The sequence below is a fragment of the Diadema antillarum genome, unplaced genomic scaffold, assembly GCF_040938485.1.
Source record: "Diadema antillarum isolate AM-2024a unplaced genomic scaffold, OU_Dant_1.0 scf00000198, whole genome shotgun sequence".
Lineage (NCBI taxonomy): Eukaryota > Metazoa > Echinodermata > Echinoidea > Diadematoida > Diadematidae > Diadema > Diadema antillarum.
In genome coordinates, this window is record NW_027271087.1 from 551,974 (window position 1) to 564,893 (window position 12,920).

The following is a 12,920-nucleotide window of genomic DNA, read 5'->3' on the forward strand; positions in this document are numbered from 1 at the left end:
GTGCATGAAGTAGTGAGCTCTTAGCTTCACGTTACGTTTACTAGTTGTGTACGTGTGTAGCGTAGCGCGATGTGTACAAGCAGCTGCTGGTGTAAACCGGGCGGACGGACCTTGACGATCACGATCGGACGACGGGTTCGTTCGGCGACTACGACGACTCCTGATCGCCACTTCTATTGCTGCAGGCTGCCAGCAAGCTGCCTATCTCTGTACCTGTTTCGATAATTCCCTGCTTAGTCTAACAGGTTGTACCGTCTCCTTCATCATGGTCGAGTGCTGCCTGATGACCACCATAGCTGTCCTCGTCAGTGAGTAGAACTAGAACCTTTACTATGAATATGGGAAAAACAAAAGCCTGCCCTGGTTAAGGGCTTGGTTTACCTCCATGACATTCAGGCAATCACATTTTGGTACAAGAGGTTAGATTAAGAGGTTAAACAGAAAGGGAAAAAAAAAGAAAAAGAAAGAAGAAAAGGAATAATAGCATAAAACAGTGGAGTGAATCTATTCGCAGTATCGCTAGAGATCTATTCTAAATGTACAGGGTAATGCATTTTTTATTAATCGCTGCGTCAAAGACCTCATGAATCATTCAGTTCAATATATAATTATTATGAAGAATGGCTATTTCATAACTTGTAGATATAAATTATAATTCTATTTTCGCAACTATAACATTTAATAACGAGACCTGTCTTCCACATAATGATAAATACGACACAAAATGCAGGATACCTACACGATAAAAAAAAAAAAAAATGAAAGACATCAAAGCAAAATTAATGTAATATAGGATTTTTTATTCAGACATGAAAATTGAAAATAAATATAATATCCAAAACACCGTTTACGGTCGAAAATTTATGTTTATTTCAGCCTCGGCACATCACGTGTCAGTGGTATTAGCAGGCATGCCCTTCGCATCATTCAGGAAGGGACTGTGTAAATGATTCCTCAGAGCCATACATCACAATGTGCGTGCGCCATCTTCATGCTCGGTATAAGTGAACGGCTACTGGGCAGGGGTGAGCGGCTACTAGTACAGGATGTAACGACGAAGTGTCGCACGATTATTCCATTATTGGACTTCGTGAACAGATGTTGGTAACATACATAAGAAAGATCGAGCAATATCGCGAACCACGTTTCACATGATTGAATTGGGAAGGAGATAATTTGGTAAAGTTATTCACAATAAAGTATCAAAGTGAGCAGTTACTAGTCAGGCTACTGTACTAACGTCATGTTAATAGAGCTAACGCCAACGGGGCCAAACGATTGCCTTGAAGTTTTGAGGATCTCCCTAATGTTACACGACCAGGCCCTAAAGTTAATTGTTTTTTTACGAACCGATATCATATTCGTAAAGTTCCTACGACTCTTTGCATGCTTTACGAGCCGGTTATTTATTACGTCCCAACGGGACCTCAAAATCACTGTTGTGAGTGTTAACAATATGAGCCTTAAATTTATAACGTTAGTGCTTATTATCTCTTTCGTGCCCAGATCGAGTCCACTGACGCCAAACGGTTAGGCCCTAACAAGTTACTGTGTACAGCCTTACAGGGGAGTCCCAAGGCCAGGGTTAAGCCCAATCCAGCATTCCAGGGTTCCATAGGCCTAAATACATTCACAGTCAAGCCACCCAAGGGACCCGAAAAAAGTGGCCGTTATAGACAGGTGGCCGCTATAGACAGGTTATCCAACTTTGTGCATACCCTACACGTAATGATACATGGACGTGTGTTTCATAGTGCATACATTGAACAATGCCGGTGATTATGAGGGCAATTGTTGCACAGTAGAGGCCTACCAATAATACCATGTGTACAATTAACTTTCTGAAATCTGAAGAAATTGTTATCTCTGAATGAGTGATGACTGAAGCTGTGGCTATCACTGAACATTGCCCAGGAATAGCTGGCACGGCTACAAAGCAGCAAAACACGCTGAATTATCTGCTCCATTGGGTCTTTGGCTGCTAGAAATCTATACCGTGGCGTCATAGTTATATGGGTAAACTCGGCCTAGCGGTTAAAGTCGCACACACAGTACAACTAGTACTGTAACAAATTTGCCTCTTTGTTATTACTGAGTATTTTCATCCACTCAATCGGGATACTCGCCAAAGTATATGGCTGGCAAGCACCTCAGCTCATCGTTCACTCATTCATGGTCACCTCTAACTATACACAGCCCAGTCGCTGTACATAGCGTAACAGTGTCTGGTCGGGCTAGGTCACCTCACACCCTCGCTCATGGAGACATCAGAGCAACCACCAACAATGAGCACCCACTACATGCACTTATTATGTAGGCCAAGACATCACAAAATGAGTCAACAGTCAGGGTACATACCGTTCCGATGTGTTTAATCGAGGAGGATCAACTCCAATACAGCTGCAGTGTATGTCGATTCAAGTACAGAGCATAGCAAGAGAGAAGTACAGTAAACAGTATTGCAGCCAAAACAGCACCGTGGCAGGATCAGGGAGGTGAGACAACTCACCTCCCTGCACCTCCCTGGCAGGATTCAGTCTTCACCCCACTGCAATCCGCGGACAAACTCATCAACAACTGCCAAGACAAGTGCACATCACTAAACTTTATACTGACCTGACACTGGGTCAGGCACACACACACTCATGACCTGTGTACTTTAACACATGACCTATGCCTACAGTACAGTACACACTCCAGTGCACACTCCAGTGCACAACCCTGGACTGATCCATTACAGTGAGAGCGGTGCTCTAGGCAATTTTGTGACAGTACTACTTATTATGCGCGCACTGGGGGCCGACTTTACCCGCCAGGCCGAGTTTACCCATAACTACGGTACAATTGTTAGACAGGTTAAAATCTACCACGGGAAACAAAATTTGTGACCACTGGCCACGTTAGACGGGTAGCTGCTAATAACAGCTAGGGTCTTTAACAGGGCATTTCTCTTGGGGGGATTTTTCAGTGGCCGCTATAGACAGGTGGCCGCTAAGGTAGGTTTGACTGGCCACCTAGCTCACAGTCGATATGCATGTTTGACATGGTTATGTTTCAATGGTCATTTAATTTTGTCAATACAAATTCATGAGTAATTTAATGGCCTCACTAACAAGCCATTGAATATTGATCGATTGCCAGTGAGTAGGTGAATGAAACCTGTGGCCAGCGGAGGTTAATGTTTTTGGTTCCATACAACTGTTTGTTTGATTTGTACACAATAACTTATAGTTAGAGAATGGAAGAATAGATTTTCAGCAGGATTTGTTCATCATGAGGAAAGAAAAAAATATAAAATGTTGGGAGTCATGAGGTCAAAGTTTCCAGAGTCATACATTTAGGACAAATAAGCATAATTTCCCAATAACTCGAGAATGGATGATCAGATTTTCACCAAACTTGCAGGGTGTGCTGTGTGTTTATAATGAAATAAAAAAAGATTGAAATACTTCTGTTTGAGGGTTATGAGGTCATTCCTGTCAAAGGTCATGGGGTCATAAAGAACATAAGATAAGCTTAATCTCTGAATAAGAACGGATGATCAAATTTTTTACCTCACTTGCAGGCTGTGTTCATAATGAAGTAAGAAAAGAACAATTAAATTTTGGGTCATGAGGTGAAAGGTCAAGAAACATAAAAAACGTAAAGAACATAAAATAATCTTAGTCTCCAAGTAACTCAGCAGTAGATGGTCAGATTTTCACCAAATGTATTTTAGATGTCTCACGTACCTCTTTGTGTTGGAGAAACTGCCTATGAACTAGCAGGTGCTGGCAGTGCTGTGTGGAGGTCTGCTCTGTCTTAGTACACCTCCAGATCTTTATTTTGTGATTCTGAAAATCTTCTAAATTGCCAGGGCCCCATTAACTTTACAATTGATGCATAACCACGGTAACTCTACAATTAATGGTAACTGCACCAAGCAACACTGTTCCATATCCAATTGAAGCCAAAAAAAATACCAATGGTTACCATTGATTGCAAAGTTACCATTAATTGCACAGTTACCATTATTTTGTGCAATGAGGCACGAATGTTGCCTTGATAATTATGTAGTTAGACAGATAGGAGTATTTCTATGTTGTCTGCCATGCTGTTATTCATTGTTATGAATGGATAGGACTAATATTAGATCTCGTCCACTGGGTTCTACTTCATGTACACTTTGTAGGTCTTGTGGTCTTGGGACTGGTGTTGAGGCGATGGCTCCAAGGAGGGCGCTGTTACAGCAAGGCACGACTCGACGGCAGGACGGTCATAATCACTGGCTGCAACACGGGCATCGGGAAGGAGAGTGCAAAGGATCTGGCACAGAGAGGTCAGCATTGAGCCCTACTTTCAGATTAAAGGACAAGTCTACCTTCACTGACATGTGGATTGAGTGATGGAGCAATCAGTAGAACTCATCAGTGAGAGTTTGAGGAAAATCAGACAATCTGTTCAACAGAACTTTATGAATTTTTCAGCACTTGCTCAGTCACTGCTGGATGAGAAGACTACTACAGCTTGTGATGTCACATGTTTAGAATGATATAAAGAAAATTCAACATATTGTTACTTTTCTTACATGAAAGAACGCTTGACTTTCAGAAGGCAGGGGAAATTATATCACCCTTAACATATGTCATATGACATGTCTAGGAAATGTGCACTTTCTTCAAGAAATAAAGTTTGGTGAAATTCTCTTTTCCATATTATTCTACGCATGCGACATCATACACTGTAGTAGTCTTCTCATCCAGCAGTGACTGCGCAGACACTTTAAACATTCATCACTGTTGAACGGATTGTCCGATTTTCCCCAAACTTTCACTGATCTGTTCTCCTAACATTGCTGCATTCATTCCATCCACATATGAAGGTGGACTTGTCCTTTAAAGACCAGGTAGCAGGGGATTCATGGGTGGCTCGATTCATTTGCTGCCCACTGGGGTACATTCGAAAATCACAAATAGTGAAAAAAAAAAGGTCAGCAAATATGTGCATCAAAAGTATGGGCTCATCCATAACTGTTCACTCCAGTTGAGATTTTTGGGCTGTGTATGTACTTAAACAGAGATCACTGATAAAGCTGTGCTTGGTTCAGAACAGGTAATCTTAACTATATCAGAGCTGGGCTATCCTTCCTGCCCCACGGATCCCCTTTCTACAGGGTCTTTAAAGGAACTGTACAGTACTGGTTGAGGACTATGGTGGGGATTCAGGTTTATAACATTCCTAAGTGAGATAATGAGAAACCTCTTATGAAATATGAAAGAGCATGTAATTTTAAGAAGGATTCAACGTTTGTTTGATGAAAATTGGTTTTCAAATGGCTGAGATATCCCAAAAAGTGATAATAATAAAAGGCGACAGGCCACACCTTTTATTAGGATCTCTTTGTTTCACCTTGTTTTTTGGATATCTCGGCCATTTCAAAGAGGATTTTCATCAAATAAACTTTTGATACCCCTTAGAATTGCATGCTTTTTGACATCTCAGAGAGTGGTTTCTGAATATCTCGCAAAACGTTAAAAAGCTAAATCCTCACCTCGACCAGGACTGTGCAGTCCCTTTAATATCTGGCGTTCATGTTATCTGAATGTTTTCTCTGGATTGATTAATCTACATTTTAATTTGTAGACTTTTGTGACTGAGCTGTGTAATGGTCTTAGGGGCTGGAGTCTTTCTATAACTATTCTTATAGGCCAGTATTTCTAGATATGTTCTTGAATTACTTGATTGTAGATGCCACTTGTAGTATATACTCAAATTTTTTGTAGAGGTCTGTGTACCGTGGGGTTCATGTGTGTAGGCCCTATGTTATAGAGGCATGCTATTAATTGTGACTTCATTCTGTATTATGTGCTGTTAGTCCTTTCAGTAACTGAGCTTAACATCAGTTGTAATTCTTTGTGATTGTACATGTATAGTCATACAGACAATTTCAGACCAGTTTATATCAAAGGATATTTTCTTGAAAGATTGTCAAGATGTGAATCCAGGAATTTTGATGGGTAGGTATGATTCAGTACACAGATTGATTTTGTTTTAATCTTTGTCAGTAGTCAGTACGTTAGATTGGTGTAGTAGTCACTAGAAAGCTGGAATTAGATCAAAATATTGTATTCTATTTTTTTTTATCATGACAATGCAAAGATTACAAGTTTGTTTTCTTACCACACACCCCCCCCCCCCCCCAATATTTGCACCAGGTGCCCGAGTTATCATGGCTTGCCGAGACCTCAAGAAGGCAGAAGAAGCCCAGCTGTGGGTCATCAAAGAATCCGGGAACAAGGATGTGGTGGTCAAGAAGCTGGACCTTGCCTCTATGAAATCAATCCGGCAATTTGCTGAGGAGATCTTGAGGGAGGAGAAGCACGTTGAAATCCTCCTCAATAACGCTGGTACATACATGTATAGTGGGATGACAGCATTACCCCTGTTCTTAACCTTATTCTTATGGTTGTTGTCCGGCCAGCAAACTTTAACCACTCTACATCCTCCCTCTTGATCCTAGATTTTCTGTAAGATCTGTTTAATCAACCACTGAAGTAAACTTTGTCAATGATATTGCTCAGACATATATTTATATATAATATATAGGCATCCTCTCTCTCTCCCCCTCTCAATAGGATGGCATAAGGGTCTTTAGGGTGAGAGTTGGGTCATTAAATGACTTGGTCGCTTGTTTTTGTTAGCATTTAAACCTTTCTGTCCCAGCGAGTTGGGACACTTTGTCCAATACTAGGGGATTTTCTTCACCAGTCGGCACTCAGACCACTCAAATGGTCGAGTGATATTCCACACCATATGCAAGTTAACTTCATTAAGTAGAACAAAATCACCTCTGCTGTTGTAAACTATGCTGGTTGGCATTTATGTGCTTAAGACCCCCCGTAAGTGTTAAGTACTAGAAAGCACAGCAATGAGGTTGTTGCATAATGCTTTTATTAGGATTTCAATATAATGCATTCACCATTATTTTGTGTATGATCCCATCCGACATTCCCATTCTTCCAATCTGTTGTCCGGTGTCATGTCTACCCTGACCTCAGGCATCATGATGTGTCCGCAGTGGCAGACGGAGGATGGATTCGAGATGCAGTTTGGGGTCAACCACCTGGGCCACTTCCTGCTGACCCTTCTCCTCCTGGACCTCCTCAAGGCCTCCGCCCCGTCCCGCATCATCAACGTGTCCTCTCTCGGCCACCAGTTTGGCAGGATGGACTTTGACGACATGATGATGACGAAGAACTACGAGGCAATGGCCGCCTACGGCCGGAGCAAGCTCGCCAACGTCCTCTTCACGAGGGAGCTGGCAAGACGTCTTGCTGGTAGGTCACTTGGTCTTAGCTCGTAAAATTCTCAGCTTTCATAACTCTCTGACTGGGGATTGGGATGAATTCATAGATATTCAAATATATACCCCCACCCCAGAACTCACATCAAACAAAATATGCAATGGCAGTCAAATATTAACAACTCAAGCTGTGTGCTCCCACTTGTTTTATGTTATTGGTATTTAAATCTTTGAATAAAAATGTTAGGACTAAACTGACTTGAAACACTAATGTAATGTTCATTTGTTGGTCATCATTTTCTATATCTGTGAGGGGGTATCTGATCCTTTTGTTTGCAGCCAATATTTTTGCAAAATGTTTTGCTTATTTAACTATTATCTTTTGAATCTAGATGACATGATATCAAATCATTTCATACTTGGTAACTTACAGATATTTTCACAGATTTTACACTACTCTGGTTTGCTTGTATTCAAAAAAATTCCAGATGGAATCCCATTTTCTTTGCTCATTTTTCCACTATTCTAAAACTTGTGACAGTATCTTTACGATATGCTATGCACTTTATGATGGGGCTGAATCGTATACCCAAAGTGTAGTAGCTCCACTGCGGGATGCTATGCGCACAGTACAAACAGGCAGTTCATGACTGTTGTAACTTGGTTCTGGGTCTGGCAATAGTTGACTAACAGCTACTTTGTAGCTGATGTTACTGGCAAAATCTGATGAACAGTTTACAAGATTTTTGCAAGTCTGTTTACTCTTCAAAATTTAATTGTTACATAAATCTATGTTTGAATTTCAGGGCAATCAGGCAGTACATAGACTTTTATGCTTGGAAATGTCAAATCTAATTCTGTCTTTTCTAGTGGATTGGATGAACACATGTGAGTCAGCAATTGTGTGGTGTAATTCTAAAATTTTGCTATTTCTTTTTCTTTTTATTATGTGACTCAGTTCTAAATATCCTATGAAGATAAAGACATTTACTGTAGTTCATTCAGAAATGTTAGTGTATTTTTATGGTGTATCCCTTAAATATTGTTTGTGTGGACTCTGCTTTCCTGATTCTTCCCAATGCAATTCAAGGGACTGGAGTCACATCGTATGCTGTTCATCCTGGTGGAGTTGACACGGATCTGGCCCGCCACCTCGGCACCTACACAGTGTTCTTCAAGCCCTTGCATCCCATCGTACGGCTGTTTTCCAAGACCTCAGAGCAAGGGGCCCAAACCAGCATCTACTGCTGTGTGGATGAGAAGACTGACGGGGAAACAGGCCTCTACTACAGGTGAGAACCCACATCTATGGCACACATCTGGGGCACTGGGTTTGAACGAGCCCATTCTTTTAAAGCATATCGTACCATAGTGCTGTGCCCGTTCCAGAGGCGTGTTAGAAAATTGTTAGAACACTCAAAGTACCGTACTGTAAAACACAATATTTTTGCGGCATAAAATTTTTGTGCATTGGAGCCAACGGTCTTTTTTGGCGACATGAAAATTTTCACGAGTTGCCTCTACCATTCAGTGCATATAGTATGATAAAGAGCTTTCGCATGAATTCTAATTTTGCGAATCTTGGCTCTCACAAAATTCGCGAAATTAAAGTGTACGTGAACATTCCTTGTTTTACGGTATGCCACACTTTGCTGTACCCACGCCAGAGGAGCACTCAAAAGCTTCCAACGTGTACCGTACTGTCTTTGTTTCGTCGCAACATGAAACTTCACCACTCCATAACTTCCCTATTGTCACAACGATTTTAATGAGATCTCAACAGTTTTGTCCCCCAATATATTTCTATTCTGAAATTGATGTTAAACTTAAGATCTCAATACGAGATATTTGGTTGGTTGGTTGGTTGGTTGACAGAATAGTATGCCACAATAATTTGACAATTTGCATTGTGTTTCTTTGCAAGAGTAATCTTTCTAGTAGGACAGCTTACCAGATATGATGATTGTCATAAAATCTGTTGTCACTGGTAGCTTTTGACCTGATTTTCTGTGCAGTAAAGTCTCCTGTTTGTGAGTAGTCTTCTCATTAATCTTCTCCCTCTCCACTCTTCCATGGAAAGGCCTTGGAGTGGTTTAGAGTTGCCTAACAAATAGACAACAGTTTGTGTCGACAATAATGCATATTATTATGTAGGGTCATAGGGTCAAAGGGCAAGGGTCAAAGGCCAGGTTAAAATGCTAACAATTTACTATTTAATACTTTTTCTCCATACCTTGAAAATTACTCAATGCGTAAACCTATAAAATGGTCAAAAGTCAATTAAAAATCCTCAAATGCCCAAAAACATGCTCTCTTAGAAAAGATAGCCATTCATCCAATCAAACCTACAGGTATTTCAAGGAAAGTGAACATTCAACACGTTTGTGACAAACACATCATTTTGATATTTTCCCAATTGTGTGAAACTTGTCATCACACATTGTCAAGACGTACAGTGCACTATAGACCTATTAGGAGAATCTTGAATGCATTATGGCCAAGGCATACCAGTCATTTCAAGTTTCTTTGTTTTTGTTTGCATATCATGACCCATTGTGATTGGATGAACCCCCTCCCCCCTTCCTTTGCAAAAAGTTGGATCCGCCCCTGTGGAAGCATACCAGTGGCCATGCTGACATTCAGGTTCAAACAATGGACAAAGACCATAGTTTGTATGGGGCGCCAAGTGTCGCATGGCCTATTTCGTTACAAAATGTTAACATTTCGTCGACGAAATGACTGATTTTGTAACAAATAGGCCATGCGACAATCGGCACCCAATACAAAAGTACGGTCTTTGTCAATGGTTTAAACCATGGACAAAGATTGTACCACCATTGTGAATTCAGGCCTTATCGTCTAATATGCTATCTCTGTCTGTGCTTGCTTTCTTTCAGTGACTGTGCCGTCAAGGTGCCTTCCAAAGCTGCTCAGAATGATGACGATGCCAGGAAGCTGTGGGATCTGAGCCTGAAACTTGTAGGCTTGAATGAGTAGGAGGAGAGGACAGTGAGAAGAGGAAGACGTGATGGAGGAATAGTACTGTAAAAGGAGAAGTAATATTTTGATTGAGTAGATAGGGGTGTGTATTGGAAGAGGAGGAGTTGTAGGATTCAGAATGGTAGGAGGATGGGATCATGTGATTATGTCAAGACATTAAAATAGATTCGATGAAGATTTCACCTTTTTCTGAAGCATTTTTCTCTTCAAACACATGTTTTAGTGGACATTTCATATTTCCTATCCCCTGTATAAAAGGGAAAATCAAGAGCTCTAGGTGATACATGTATGTTCACTAGCATATGGCATGTAGGATAATTTGTCCAAAGACGTATAACATATATGAAGTCAATCTCATTTGATATGTTTTCGTGGACATTTCATATTTCCTATCCCCCTGTATAAAAGGGAAAATCAAGAGCTTTAGGTGATACATGTATGATGTTCACTAGCATATGGTAAACTAAAGCAAGGTAGACGGGAATTTTTTATTCAATCCTTCCTGTACTCTGTCATCATTACTAGCATCATCATTGATATTGCCATCATTTGAAACAAAAATTTTATTGCTACTTTAGTATTGAAAAGAAGGTCACAGATACAACTAAGATTACTGGAGTCCACAAGGTTCAGGTAGATTCTCGGGCTACCTGGTGTGTGGTGAAAGAGAAAGTAGAGAAGTTGAAGTAGAAAGGCAGATGCCACATGATCACAGAGCCATCTCCAGGAAAAGGGGGGCCGGGATCTGTTCTCAGCAAACCTGTTCAGATGGTCATGCAACACTTTCATCTCACCGCCACAAAATATCCAAACCAAATCTTTGCCAACTCTGAGCAAGAGTATACTCATATCTCTAGCCAGAAAGTGTGCATGCAGGGGGCCTCTTCCACCTCCCTGGTGCATGTGTGCCATTCCAGATTGTAGTGCCCAAAATGGAGCATATTCATCCTGGGGGGCATTTCATGAAGCATTTTGTGCGACAAATTTGTCAGACATAATTGCTCTCAGCCAATCAGATGCAAGGATTTCAGTAGCTTATAACAGTTTGTCAGAAAAATATCCGACCTAAACGCTTCATGAAATGCCCCCCTGTACTTGGTGTTTTCAGAGGGAGATTTCGCAGTGGCAGCCCTGACTTTAGATTGTGTACATGGTGCGTAAATTTTGGGAGTTGTCGTGGTAATGAGCTTGAACTTCTACACCTCCTTGATTCGGCAATCATTGTCACCCAAACTAGGGCTGTGGTAGAACCTCTAATTTAGGTGAAGGATTGGGATGTCATACACACCTTTGCATCTGGGAAATTTGCAACTCAATTGAGTTATCGCATCATGTATCTGTGAAAGTGCTCGGAGAAAGGCACGACAGCTCAAAGACTAAGATTTGTTGCTTTCCGTTGGTTGATTCCCACGTCACACAGCTCGCTGTGTTGCATTGCGAAAGCTCCCTCATCTCAGTAGTAGTGAGAAGCCTCACTGTCAGGTGATATGGCAATGACAGATTGATTTATTACTGTACCTAGTGGGGTGATGTCACGTTCAGGGGAGTGTGATTTTTCATTCACGTAAGCACGGACCACAGCCTTCCTTAATCAGCTCCACCGAATTTCTTTATGTTTTCATGGTATTAAAGTACTAGTAGTTGCACATTTTGGAATTCTCGTTTCTTTTTTACCCCAATAAACTCAGAATGACATGCTGTAAGCTTTAGTAGTTCTGGTTTTGTTAATTTTCTGGAATTTTGCAGATATTTTGAAGAACAGGGCATTGTTTTATGAAGAGTTAAAATTGATTATAAAGTTGATTTTTATCATAAGCCTGTGGCAGCCTGTGTGTTAAGGAAATTTAAAATCGATTATATCTTTTGATAAAACAGGGCCCTGGTCTCTTTTTATTTCATTCTATGCCAGAAGTGAGTGGTATGCATGTATGATTGGCTCAAAGACTTTCATAAAATCCTTCTTTGACACCATTTTCGACACATCTGCCTCTGATTGAACTGTATTTGTAGTGTTAAAGGGGTGATACAGTATTGGTGAGATGAGAATTGGGCTTTTAACTTTTTGCGAGATACCAAGAAAACACTTATGATATAGTACAGAGCATACCATTTTAAGAGGAATTCAAAGTTTATTTGATGAAAATTGGGTTTGGAATGACTGAATCATCCAAAAACAAAGAAAAACAAAGCGATCGTAATAAAGTGTGGGTCCCACACTTTATTAGAATCGCTCTTTTTTGGATATCTCTGCCATTTCAAAACCAATTTCCATCAAATAAAAGTTGAATTCCTCATAGAATTACATGCTCCTTCATATTTCACAAGAGGTTACTCATTATCTCACCAAAAAATGTTAGAAACCTGAAATTAGGTCTCAACCAAAACTGTACGATCCCTTTAATGTGTAATTCCATTTTGTCTACAAGTTCATGTTTTTGTGTTTTAAAGAGGTCTTTCTTCAGCATTGTTTCGTGTGTTCATGCATGGTCCAAGATAGCATTAAAGCAGTAGGCTGATAAGCATGTGATTCATTTTACCTGTTATGATCCCAAATCCAAGTTGTTTTTGGTTGTTTTCTAAAGCTATACTTTATGACATGGATGTCCCTGTCATTCTGCAAGAAAAGTGAAAATGTGTT

At 40.5% G+C, this 12,920-nt stretch overlaps 1 protein-coding gene across 1 annotated transcript; it reads left to right on the forward strand.

Moving 5' to 3' along the window:
• The first annotated feature begins 278 nt into the window (after window positions 1–278).
• Window positions 279–10,306, forward strand: LOC139723727 (retinol dehydrogenase 11-like). Its single transcript, XM_071634943.1, has 6 exons — window positions 279–308; window positions 4,172–4,318; window positions 6,195–6,386; window positions 7,038–7,316; window positions 8,373–8,574; window positions 10,180–10,306. Exons 1-6 carry the CDS (start codon window positions 284–286, stop codon window positions 10,277–10,279), a joined length of 945 nt encoding a protein of 314 aa, XP_071491044.1. The 5' UTR covers window positions 279–283; the 3' UTR covers window positions 10,280–10,306.
• Window positions 10,307–12,920: the final 2,614 nt, after the last annotated feature.